This window comes from Neopelma chrysocephalum, unplaced genomic scaffold (assembly GCF_003984885.1).
Source record: "Neopelma chrysocephalum unplaced genomic scaffold, ASM398488v2 Primary Assembly neopelma1_71, whole genome shotgun sequence".
Taxonomy (NCBI): domain Eukaryota; kingdom Metazoa; phylum Chordata; class Aves; order Passeriformes; family Pipridae; genus Neopelma; species Neopelma chrysocephalum.
In genome coordinates this window covers 3165814-3179243 of record NW_020897731.1, presented here as the reverse complement: position 1 = coordinate 3179243, position 13430 = coordinate 3165814, and the positions used below count along the sequence as shown (strand labels likewise).

General features: G+C 38.0%; 1 protein-coding gene across 9 annotated transcripts in view; it reads right to left on the bottom strand.

Annotated features, from left to right (window-relative positions):
* Nucleotides 1–13430, bottom strand: part of PPP2R2C (protein phosphatase 2 regulatory subunit Bgamma) — a 193481-nt gene that overhangs the window by 84511 nt on the left and 95540 nt on the right. For 3 of the 9 annotated variants that reach the window (XM_027686503.1, XM_027686504.1, XM_027686501.1), the window contains one exon: nucleotides 3427–3582. The exons of 4 other annotated variants lie outside the window; for them this stretch is intronic. In XM_027686503.1, coding sequence (XP_027542304.1) covers nucleotides 3427–3439 — 13 coding nt within the window. In that variant the 5' untranslated portion in view covers nucleotides 3440–3582. Of the gene's footprint in view, nucleotides 1–3426; nucleotides 3583–12878; nucleotides 13029–13430 lie in introns of all 9 variants that reach the window. 2 more of the 9 variants (XM_027686502.1, XM_027686500.1) reach the window with 2 other exon arrangements.

Genomic DNA, 13430 nt, shown 5'->3' with positions numbered 1-13430 from the left:
TTTATAACAAAGGGACAGTGCAAAGTGTGTAAGTTGCCAGAAATGTAAATTCACCAGTTATCAAACCTATCCATTTTAATGGCAAATAACATAGCACTGCATAATCAAAGACATGTGACAGCACATCAGGTTTTTGGAATCTTTGAATATATACTATGACACTGCACAAGTCAGCACCATCTCCATAACACAGAAAAGTGAAAATGCCTTTTACAAGAGCAAGAACAGAAGGCAAAGAAGTGATCTCCTTCTGAGGTGTATTTATAACCACTCCCTGCAAGGGAACATGGATACTGATCATCCTGTCTCCTGATGATGTACCAATACAGGATGCTGATGTACCAGTACATCAACTTGTCAGGAGCAGCCAGAGCAGCATTAAATAGCAGCAAGGGTTCAGTGATGTTACAGTGCTGACTGCACATAAAAGTTCCCATCAGTTTGCTGCTGCTGAAGAACCAGCGCTTCAGCTGCTATCCACGTTTGTTGCGTTTTCAGATGGGCATGCAGGGAGGTAACAAAAGCAAACACCATGGAACACTGAATCATATTCACTCCTTGTATATAGCAGGGCAGAATAACACCAAAAAGCTTTTCTCTCCTCCACTCTTCCTTCATTTCAAGGTCTGTCTCAGTGTGTGCATACTACGTTGGTACAACCAGTCCACTCCCAAACCAACTTAGAGATTTCTTCTATTGAACATTTGAAATCTGCATCCTCTCCTACTTGCTTTCCATGATATTCATCCTCAGCACTTTGTGCTGAAGAATTGGTGCTGACAGACTGGTCTGTATATCATCATGTTCTAACTCCAGCTAGATTCTACCTGGAGCATCTGGAGTTTCATTTTAGAAGGTTTAGTTATATATGATGACCTTACAAATAAAGCGAGAGCTTTTGGGTCAAGCTCTCAAAAGCAATGATAGAAGAAACTCATTTGCTGTTACTATTTTTCAAGATACCTTTCTATACATTTAATTGATTCACTGAGTGACTACCAAGCAAAAGTAAAATCAGCTTGTGATTATACATCTGAATACAAAAACAGATTACAGATTCCAACTTTTCATTACTTGACTTCATTAAATACATTTTTCATTTAACATTAGAAATGTCTCTGGGTCTGATACTTCTAAATTCTGTGACTATGAAATCCCTTTCATATATTATCTGGATTTTAAAACCATCTCCAGCATTTTACCACTGTTGTAGTACTATCTATGCTAACAGAATTCTGTCATGCTCTAGTCTTGCTGCAATGAGGGGTTAAGGTGAGCATTTATCAGGGGTTGGAGGATAGCCTGTCCACATCCTGCACTTCCACAGCAGGCATTAAACTTCAGAGCCTTATTCCAAAGCATATGGTTAGATTTAATTTTCTTTGCCAGCTCCCAGATATTTCCAATGTGGTGTCCACTTTTTCTCTTGAGAAGGAACCTTTTTCAAGGCCTTTTCTGTTCAGAAATTATTTTGTTGGCAGTCAGATCATAAATAAAGACAGAAGCACAATATTTTATAACGTAAAACTACCATTAAACACCATCAGAATTTTGTAGAACAAAAAGAATGAATTTATCTCGCCCACCTTCTAGGGGGGTTGGAACTAGATGATTTTTAAGGTTCCTTCCAACCCAAACCATTCCATGATTCTATGATTCAAATGCTTTGACCTGCCCAGATGCGGAATAGGTAAATATACAACAGATATAAAGACTAATCACAAAACCCTGGCAGTGGACAAGAAAGGGAAGCATTTGACACAGACCACTATAGCCAGCATGTCATTATAGACAGCATCACAAAAAAGATCTACTCATCTTCCTGTTCCACTAATGATACACATAGAAAATTACCAGTTATCTGTTTGCCAAAGGTATGACCTGTCAATTGAAAAGATAGACATACCTTAAATTATTTGTTGTATTGCACAAATTAAACAGGAGAATTATGGGAACCTTTCATTAACCTCTTAGCAAGAACATATATTTTAAAACAACTACATTCAAAAGGAAAATCATCTAAAGACCAATTTTGCAAGGTTGAACACCAGTGGCATCTATTTTCTAAATCTAATATTCTTTTGCCAGACAACAGAAAAGAGATGCTATGTAGATACTTCAAACCCACATGTAACTCACAAATTGCACGTGACCTACAGAATTCTTTGTTGTGATCAGCTGATGGTTTAGACCATGGCTGGTACAGATCTCCCTTAGCAAGACCCGGACATTCACCGGAGGGCCAAATGTGCCAGCCAATATGAGTTTACAACCATTCACTGCAGAACCCAGATGCCCCCCCAAGTCCTTAGTGCACTACGGAGAAGCCACTGGAAGGGGTTGTCTCTGGGCACACCACCAAAGTAAGGATAAAGCTCAGCATCTGAAGGTGGAGGCAGCGAACAGCTGCAGCCCACCAGGTACCAAGAAGGAACTGCATGCAGAAAGTATTCCCACCATCTCTGGGCAAGACAAGACAGCTTTGAAGACTTTCAACTCAATATCTAAATGATGTAAAAATCAAAATTGTAATAGCCTTTGTGCAATTGGATTAATATTCAACCAATGTCGTGCTCATATAAGACAATTTAAAAATCCTGCCTAAGCAGTCTTAATTTTTAGATGTTATGGATGATCCAAGCAGAGTAATATATCCTATTGGATATCAAAGTCTTCTAAAACGTGAACCAACAGCACCACTTCAAAAACATCTTGAAACTCGTAAAATTCTGTATTCTTAAAGTTATGTCCCTTATAGTTCACAAAAAACATAGGCAGGAGACACAAGATTTTCCCATCTAAAACAAAAAAGCAAAGAGAAGTTCTGACCTCAAAAAGCAGCCAGTTGACACTGAGATTGCTTGCTCATTCCAACAGCTAGCTGAGATACCAGAGCAGATATAAAGAAACCTCATTATTAACTATCATTTATTGATCCATTTTTTCTTTTGACAATAGAGCTGTTATTTTATAGTCAAAATCTATGCTTTGTTAAAACACAGTCTATTTTCATTTTATGACTGCTGAGCATAAAAAGTAAAATGGGAAGTGGAGTAAAATGTAAAAAAGGAAGTGGAGTTTTGGTTTAGGTTTTCACTTTTTTTTCCTTTTCCACAAGTAGTTAAAACCAAACAAAGTTGAGCTGCCAACAGTCCCACTGTCCACCTGCCACTGAAGGCAAGTTTGTGAATCTCAGGAGAGGGTGAGTTCCCCACCAAGCTGCAGACTTGTAAGGATATGTCAACATTGTCAACATCAAATGCCAGAGTCAGGCCAGAAGTCTCTTTTCAATTAATTTTTTTTTGAGAGTACTGATGAAAAGATAGTCCACAAGAATGGGGACAAATCGTACTGTCACAACTACCCAAAAAGCAACAGAATCAAGAGTCAAATGAGATCAAAAACGGTTAGTATACATGACTGTACCTTGGTCTATCATTTGGAAGATACAATTTATCAGTGCAAGCAGTGCAGCTTGTCTACTATATATAGGGCTAAACCCAGATGGATTCAGTCAAGGAAATCTGAGGATTCTAGATGCCACCAGAGTCGCCTTGCGCACAAGCTTCCTTATAGCTTTCCCTAAAAAACAAAGAAATTCAAGACAAAAATGGTGAAAACTTTCCTCATCTAAGGATAATTTTTCAAGCAGGAACAAAACTGCTGACCCTGTAAGCAAGCAAGCACCTTGTTCTCCCAATCACTTTCAATAACAGAAAAATACTTCCTCAGTGGACGTTCCCAGACTTACAAGAGTGTAAGTCACAAGCTGCAACCCAGATATTTCTAGCTTCTATATTCACTTACATCAGTGTAATTAGCTGAGGCTCAGGAGAGTTTCCTCCCTCATACTGCTAACCTCAAAGAAGTAGATACGAACTTTAGAATTACCAGCCCTGACCTAAGTCACTGAAATAATTAAGTACCTTGAATATTCCTTAATGTGAAACCCATTGTATCGCTGTTAAAGGGATTCAACTCAGATTAATCAATTTACCTTCCATCAACAACAGTTCAATCGAATGCTTGTTGAAGCAGAGTTTGAAGAAGTACTAACATCTTCAGTTAATAAAATTTAAAATGGAGCCCAGAAAATCAGTCTACAGGATCTAGAGAACAGGTGCTCTTTCCCTTTAAAAGGTATGATCTTCCTAATGAAAAAGGCAAAAATTATAAGAAAAAAAATCACACAAGCATATTTATTTCAGAGAAATGAACTGTATTTCTGTCATCAGAACATAAGGAGATGAAATTCAGGAACCACATTTTATATTAATGTTGGTATTCAAACCAAAGCAGCCCAAACTATCAGCCTCATTCCAGGTCTGTATAGCATCAAAGAGAAAAACCTCGTGGATCCATGCAGAAATATATTCTTCATTTTAATTTACATCTTTCACTTTTCAAAAGCCTTTTTTTTCTAGGAGTTACATAGGGAAGCAAATACATGCAAGCACTGAATATGAAAAAAGGAAATCTATTACACGTTCCAGGGTGATTTCAATGCTTATTTACACATGCTTACATTTAAATTTGCAGAGCTTTGAAATTCAGAAAGATGAAGTGCTGTATCAAAGCAGTTCTTTTTATTAAGGCATTTGTCATTGTGTGAATCTAGTCCAGACAGCAGCAATCCATTCCAGTTAGTTACTCAGGTCTGTATTTGTGTGCATCATGCACTCTCATGAGAGAGTTTTCTTTCTACTTATGCTTGCACTATTTAAAGCAGTACTTTTAATAAACAGTGAATCTGAATCAAGCCCACGGTACTCTTCTGGTGGAAATGGGGCAAGTCCTCTGGGTATGTAGATCATCATATCTCTATTACATAATTTCCAAAAGCAGTGGAGGTACAATACTTACACCAGAAGCGGGACTGGTGTACATCACTACTTCAAAGATTCAGTATAAGCAGTGAAAAACTATCAGTATGTGTATACAACATGTGAATGGTAAATAAAGTGACATGTAGCAAGCTATGCCTTTGAACAACCCATCAGTGCAGAGAGCACTCTTTATATAACCAAATTTAAGTACACTTCCCATCCCTCACATTGCAATTTCCTTAAAAAGGCAGAGCCCTACTAAATGAAATCCCATTCCTTACCACTTGCCTTGCAAGCTGGCTGGCAATTAGACATCAGCAATCACTAGCCAAAGGCAATTTTTAGGTGAAGTAATATAGGACCCAAAAAATTACTAAAATTAATATCTTGTATAAATGTTCTTGAAAAATTATTAAAATGCAAGGTCCACTGCAGAACAATCTTTCAAGAGCTTGAATATTCTTGTCCGCTTTCTGCCTTAACAATTTTAGATGCTCAACACTTTTTAAATGATATGATCAATGACTCTTTGCTCAAAAAAGAACAAATTAAGCTATCTCTAGATCATCTATGTCAGCACCGGAAGACCTCATCAAAGCATTTCTTTTCAGGGGACAACTATACAAGAGCTCTGACAAGTTGCATTTCCATCATTTCACTAAGAGCCAATTGTTGGAGTTTTCCTCTTTTACATTTCAAACCATCATCCCCTAATGAACTCTCCATATCCCCATCATCGAGTGAAACTCCACATCAGGGACAATAACTGTCACTTAAATACTGGCAATGTGTTTATGAACGTTTTGATTTCATAATCACCTTCAGGATGTCTTCCATGGTATTTTAATATCCACAATGGTCACAAATTAGCATTATTTTTCACAAGTGCCCTCCACACATTTTAAATGCATGCCATAAAAAGGCTATGACCAAGAAGAACAAACTCTCATTCTTTGCTTTCCCTCCTGTATTTATTTATAGTTGAAAAATCAATATAAAATATCCCATATTAATTATAATGCAAAACTATCTGCTATACTCTAATGCTATAATGCCATAATGACTGCTGGTCATTTGTACATATCTTGTGACATAGTATATGGTTCTCTTTTAAAATAAGCTAAAGAACACTAATAAACAATAAAAAGCTCATCTAATAATAAAATGCTCAACTGAAAACATCAGAAGATAAAACATCAGTGAACTGTGTTATTAAAATAGCACCTGCAAAAAGGGGGCATGCATAAAAATCATTTCCTGGATATATGTTTTTTATGTACTTACACATCAGTGGCAACAAACAAATGTGAAACACCACATGTATTAATTTTGGCCAACCAAACCCAGAAACTCTAAAAATATTTCTTGATCCATCCAGATTTTTCTAGGGTTTTCATTTCACTGAAAAATGTGGGAGATTGTCCCATGAGTGTATGTTTAAAGCATAGATTTTGACATAAATAAAAATAAATAATTGACCTAAAAAGACTTTAGTCTGTTTAGCTAAATAGTCAATGGGGAACACCCTATGTACTACTTATTAGGGTACAGGAATCCCAGTGTAATAAATTAAGACTTGCTCTTTATTATAAGCAAGGAAGAGTTTTACGCTTCCTTTTAGTTTGCTATGACACATATGGTTTTGCTCTGCTGGTTTTGGGTCTGTTTTTTTTTTCTTGGTACTGTCCACTGGCAGGTGAATTTTTGATTCTGTTTGATGAGCTGATGCACATCTTCATCTTGATGTCTTGCAAAGTCATGTACCACATGCTTTCAGGATCTGTATTTCCTGAACATCACAGCTGACTGCTTTACTATCCTGGTGGCACATATGCAGCACACTGAGGTTTGCCTGGATGTCCAGTAACAATGAGGAATTCAACCACTGAAACTGAGCTACTACAGAGGGGGGAAAGCTCACCATCTCTACCAGCACCATTTAAAGCCTCCCCAAGATTCAACTTCATCACTTTGTTGCTATTCTTAGTCAAACCCCTAATAACCAAGAGGTGGTTTTGCTCATAATGAGAGTAGAGATATCATTATTCACTGCCAGCATTTTAGTCCACGGTGGAACATTATTACCTGCATACAGAAAAAGAAGGGATAGCACATAAAGCTCTGGGACAGCAACCGAAAGCTCTCATGACACTTCTGGGAGCAATAGACAAAGGCTTTTTCAGAAGATCCTGCTATCCACAGGGAAAGGACTGTGACACTGTATTGTACAGGGCACGCAGAAAAAAGCATTCCTAGCAGAAATCTTTTCTTTTTTTGTCCAGTTATTTCCATATTCAAACGTGTTTCTACATACTTATTGTTATCACGTATACTGTCTAGATTTTGATGGACTTCTAGTATGTAGCACTGTCTTCTATAAGAGTCATTTCTAAATTGAAATTCAGAAGTTTTACTTTTGACATAGCCATGAGTTCAGCAGTAAGTTGCTTTCTATAAAAGAAGCTCTGTTGTTTATTTGTCCTGCTGATACAGCTGCAGGCTGGGTGGGTAGAAAAACCACCTTGCCTCAAAGCCAAGAAGCTTCATAAAACCTGCAGAAGACCTGCAAAAGTCCGCCCCCCCTTTCATCCTCATCTATCAGAATATACCTCTCTCTAACCATCTAGTTTTTCTTTTATCCTTGTATCACTGCAGCTACATATCAGCACCATTAGAACTTCTAAATCCTTCTACATTATCTAGCAGTCTTCCAGAATTTTCTGATTAGCCAAAGAGCAACACTAAAATTGGGCAGACAACCAGCAGTCTGTTGATTCTCTACGAACAAATAATATCCGTCGGAAATGTCAGAATCCTACCTTTTAGTAACAAAATGTAAAACAATCAAAAGTGGATACAGAATAAAAACATCAGATAACGTTTTAGCTAGAAATTACTGATACCTTTGGTGTGATAAAACAATATGGAGCAATTAGTCCAGTCATTCAATTTTTAACATAATCCTGAAAAAGAACGAGTGCTGTTACCACCATTACTAGCATTTAGTTACACATTAGAATATATATCACAGGCATAGACTGTGATATTTTCTTGAAACTCAAATTCTGCCATTCTTCCAACCTCCCTAGATTCTTCAAGTCAACAATACCTGCTCTTTTGATACAGCTCTAGCCTTTGTGACTGATTTCTTATTCTGGGCTGAATCATCACAAAAGCCAGCTGATTGGTTAAAAATAATAAAAAAACTGCTGAATACCATAGCAACTGCCTTGCAGCCTTGCTAACATGCAGGAAGGATTTTTTACTTGAACAAGAGCTACAAGTGAAAACACCAGGCTGAAAGCATATCTGGCATAATATCAACAACGCCACAAAAACATAAAAATTGCTTAATCCCTCCCCAGTCTCTTCCCTGTAATACCTTTTGGGCAGCAATGAATCTTCAGGTTCTTATTAAAATACAGTTCAGAGAACAAGGAAAAATGTGTCTTATAGTATTGATTCTATGTATATATCTAGTAAGGATTAAATTTTGAAATATCAAGTCATGGAAGCAGAGCAGTAATAGAGCTTGACCTTCAGTTTTAATTAATAATCATATCACTCCATAAATAAAAGGATTAAAAGTTTCTAAAGAAACATTTCCAAATATACTTAACCCCACATTGCCCATTTTAGTGATCACTTTTAGGAACATACCAAAGCAGTCAAGATATTGATAATAAAAAACAATCACTGAATGACAAAACCCAGCATTGCATAAGGCCTATAAGGAATACATTTGAAAGAGTATATTGCTGTGGAATTATGGTAAGAGTCTGTGTTCAGTTTATAGGGCAAGGTTTTGGCAGAGGGTGGGCTCTGTGAGGAGTGACCAGAAGCTCCCCTATGTTGGACAGAGGCAGTTCCAAGACAAATCCACCACTTGTCCAAGCTGAACCCACAAGTCATGCTGATGGTACCTCTGTAATAACATATTTAAGAAAGGCTAAAAAATCTCTGCAGCAGCACCTATGAGAGAGAAATGAGAAAACATGAGAGAAACCACCCTGCAGATGGCAAGGTCAGTGAAGAGGGAGGAGGTTGTTCTGCAGGCACCAGAGCAGAAATTCCATTGCAGCCAACGGAGAAGACAATGGCAATGCAAGTTGTCCTCCTGCAGCTGACGCAGGACCACAGTGGAGCACAGATCCACCCTGCAGCACATGGAGAACCCCATACCAGAGCATGTTTCCTGAAGGAAACTGTAGCCCATGGAGAGCCCAGGCTGGAGCAGGATCCTGACAGGAGCCATGCCCCATGCAGAGAAGCCCACACAGGAGCAGGTCTTCTGGCAAGAACTGTAGCCTGTGGGGGACCCATGCTGGAGCAGCACATTCCTGATGACTGTACCCTGTGCAAAGCATCCACACTGCAGCAGTGGAGAAGGCCATATGTTGGAAAAGTTTATGAAGGACTATCAGGACTATCCCTGAGTCAGACCTCATGCTGGAGCATGGAAGAGCAGGAGGAAAAGGAGCAGCAGAGATGAAGTGTTGCATACTGAGAGTAACTCATTCCCCATTGCCCCTATGCTGCTCAGAGGCAGCAGGAAGTGGCAGAAAAGTTAGGAAGGAAGGAGTAAAATTGAGTCTGGGAAGAAAGGGGGTGACAGAAAGGTGGTTTGAGTTTTGAATTTTTTTTTGTCACTAACCTGCTCTATTTTTAATTAGCAATAAATTAATCTTTCTCAAGTCAAGCCTGTTTAGCTTGTGACAGTAACTGGTGAGTGATGTCTCTCCTCCTTTTTCTTTCATCTTATTTTTTTCCCCTGTCCTGCTGAAGAGTGGGGCAGAGCACCCGGCCAGGTCCCCCCACCATGGAGTACTTGCGTTTGAGGAAAGCATAAATTTCTCTTGGGCAACTGAAGCTATGTAGTCTTTGCTCTAAAGTAGAGGTACCCATCTGTTCTAGGTCAGCTTTAATAGGTTTTCACTGCACAGTGAAGAATCACAGTCTCGTCTCCTCTCCACATTTGGGGTGGCTTTAATCTGATGACTCTATTTGCCTGCATAAAAAAGAACCAAGACAGAGCTTGGCTTTACAGGCCAGGAAAATTTCAGCTTTGTTCCTCCTCGTGCATCATTTAAGAGGAATTCAAAAGCTCCTATGAAGTATTACCCAGTCAAGAAGGTAAGATACAATGCCCACAGCACAGCCACTTAAATTGCTTTTCACATTAGGGCTAATTTTTAAACCAAAGAAGTCAAGATTTAAGTCCATAACTCCACAGTATTAAATTAATCTACTTGATATATAAGCATAATTTCTGAGCTTCTACTGGCATTAAGGAGTGTTATAAACCACACACACCTATGAAAATCCATGCACTTTATTGCAATTAAAATGAGGGGTAGAGCCTTACTCTGGGTTCCTAAACAAGTGGCCTGGTTTTCTATTAAGGAAATAATTAACTATAAGGTGATATTTTTGGTAATATGTTTTTGTATCTGATAATAAATGGCCACAAAATTCTTAAGGTCTTGACCTTCAAACTTATGCAGTCTTACAGGGAGTTTATGGTCCCCAGAAACTCTTCCATCAGAGACCATAGACCCTGAATCAACAAAACATACTTTGGGTTTTGGAGGTGATTCCATCATACTAGTAAATTGTTTGACATGTTCTGTACATGTTGCTGGAAATGGGCACCTTTCTGTTTTGTCTCAGATCTCTGATATATTATAAAGACATGAAATCAGCCTAATTTTAACCATATGTCTGTGCTTGATATGTACATACCTCAAGGTATGTCTGTATTTATAATATATATAGCACATATACAGAATTTGTTAAACGCTACTGAGAACTATGTACCTACTCAGAAAGCATGTATGCCATTTATCTTCCAAGAGATACTTACTTTATTTCAACGTCACAAATTCATTTACTTCACACACCATAAAAGAGTGAAAAATTTACTAATCTGGCTCCACAAACAGTAGATATCAAAAGTATAAATAAAGGAAAATCAGGACAAAGAGAATCCAAGAAACTTAGCAAAGCTACATTCACTCTTACCCGTTCCTCATACTTCAGACTGAGATCTTATGGTTAGCTTGTTTTGAAAAACCTTTGTTTTGTTTATAAATGATGAAGCAAGGAATCTTTTTTTTTCACTTGAACAGCTATCCAGGAAGAGAATACAATGTGAAATAGTACTGTGTGGTTAGTATTACTCAGGCAAGCACACTTTGTCCAAAAAAACACCATACATAATATGTATGCTGGAGATGCTGACTGGAAGTATGGCCCTATGATGTGCAAGACCAGATTTTGTTCTCATGACAGTAATTCTATTACAATGTCAATTACAATATATTCTGCTCCCCAAAATGTTAAATTTGCTCTGAAGAGCTTACAATCTTAAGTCAGAATCCAAAGAAAAGAGAGGAGAACAAGCCAGAAAAATGGTTACCCATTCTGCATACTTAAAAACACACTCACTCTTGCCTGTATAAATTAGGAAAATGTGGATCAAGGACAGAAACTTAATACAACAACAAAGGTCAGACCTCAGGGAGGGCTGGAATACAAAATTGTCATTGACCTCAGTTCTGAAACAATTTTTCCATACTCAAAGTGGCATGAAATACTTGACAAAGCTGCAGTACTGCAGGACACATCCAGTGACTGAAGCACACAATGGTAATGCCAAAACAAATGTTTGAAAGGAACTGGCATAACAATGGTTCCAGCTGTTTCCAAAACTTTGGGAGAGGGCAACAGAACAACAGAATGTCAAAGAGAATCCTGCTATTCTATTACCCTTCATTCACCTAGCAGAAAGGTATTATCTGAGCACAAATACTTATATTGTTCTTATCACAAAATTTGTTATGACAAAATTATTATTATAACAAAATAATTATTTCATAAGACAGTATTATCAGGAATTTTAAAAGTAATTTGAACCACCTTTTTTTTGTTAGAAAAAGTAAACCGTTTAAGAATATATATCTGCATGTTAGCCCAACTGATGAGTGTCTGGAAGCAACTCATCCATGAGAAGGAAACTCAGTGGCAAGAACGCTGGAACTGTTCCGCCTACTTAACAGTACTGTTGATACCTCTAGGGCCCAGGAAAAGATTTACAGAAATATTAAACACAGAAGAGGGCATCTTAGCACAAGCACAGTACACTCAGACAAAAAACAATCTGCCTGATTACCATCCAGTCACAGGAAAAGATCTAAACCATTAAACAGATGTGCAGCACACCCAGTCTTATGTTATTACAACCTTTTACTGTAGAACTTCATTATTTCCCATAATATTTAGATTTTTGAGTTCAAAAGAGAGTTGACCTAGGCAGTTCAAGGTGTTCTGCAAATTAAAGATGTTTGACTGGTTAGTCTCAGAAGAAGCTGTGTTAAATCAGGAATTTAAAACAGACAGATCTATCCCAATACCCTGTCAAAGATCCCCTGCATTATACACAAAAACAGTAGCTTTATAAAAGGATATAACATTGTCTCTGAGAAGTTTTTCACCCCATTATGAAAATGATAAACCACAGCAATGATGTTATCTAACTCGCCAAAGGACACCTGTAGAATTAGTAGCTAAGTAAGAACAAAAACTCTTTATTTTAGGTCAATGAAAAGTCTCCATCTACACACAGGTCAGTAGCATAAAAGAGAGTCAGTACCATTTCATTCCATTATCTGCAGTCCAGTTAAAATATACAAACAAAACAGTGTGTGCAATACAGTTACTCAGTGTGTGAGACACAGAAAAAGGAGAAACAAAGAAAGAGAGAAATTGCTTTACTTTTATTGTAAGTCTTTAGGGTTTGCATTATTTTTGGGACATCTCAGATTCTAAATAACAACATTCAGAACATGCACTGTCTAGGTGGGCCACTTCCTCTAGGACACAGTTGTTTTGAAAAATTTTTATTCACTGTTCGTAAAGTAACAAAAATACAATCAATGAACTGTAGATGCTTTTATCACATTTGCTTTTTGTCAGTCCCAAGGTCCACTGTCATAAGGAATCCCTGTAACCAGTATCTGGGATGGAAACAAAGTAAGTGATAGGCATCCCTACCTCCAAGTCCATCTCCAGAATCAACCTCATAGATGCTCTCCCCTTCCATGTTGTCTTAGGATGCAGCAGAAAGCAAGATCTTCGTCAAATGATTTGCTCAGGTTCCAGAAGGAAGCTGAATCCACCCACTCTGCAGCCAGCAGGGAATATCTTTCAAACAAAAACATAAAAACAAAGCCATTGATCCACTTCTGCTATACAACAGAGAGGTCATTTAATTTCTCCCTCAAGTCCTCAACTTTTCAAGACTGTGTGTCAGTTAGATCTACAACCAATACTGCAGCTCTTTCTATCAATACAGTCTTTTCAGTGGGTATCTGAGCTCCTTTTCCCTTGTAAATTCAACTGTGATTCACAGTACAAACCCTCCACCCAATATAAAGAGGTTACATCAGTCCAAATTGCAAGACTGTATTAAGGGGAAGCCTCAGCACAGGCCTGTGCTCATTCATATGGCCTGACAGGACTAGGAATGGGCAATATGGAGCAATATACTACTCATCCACAGGATTAGCTCATCTCTGGCACACTGAGAGTACCGTGAAACCAAAT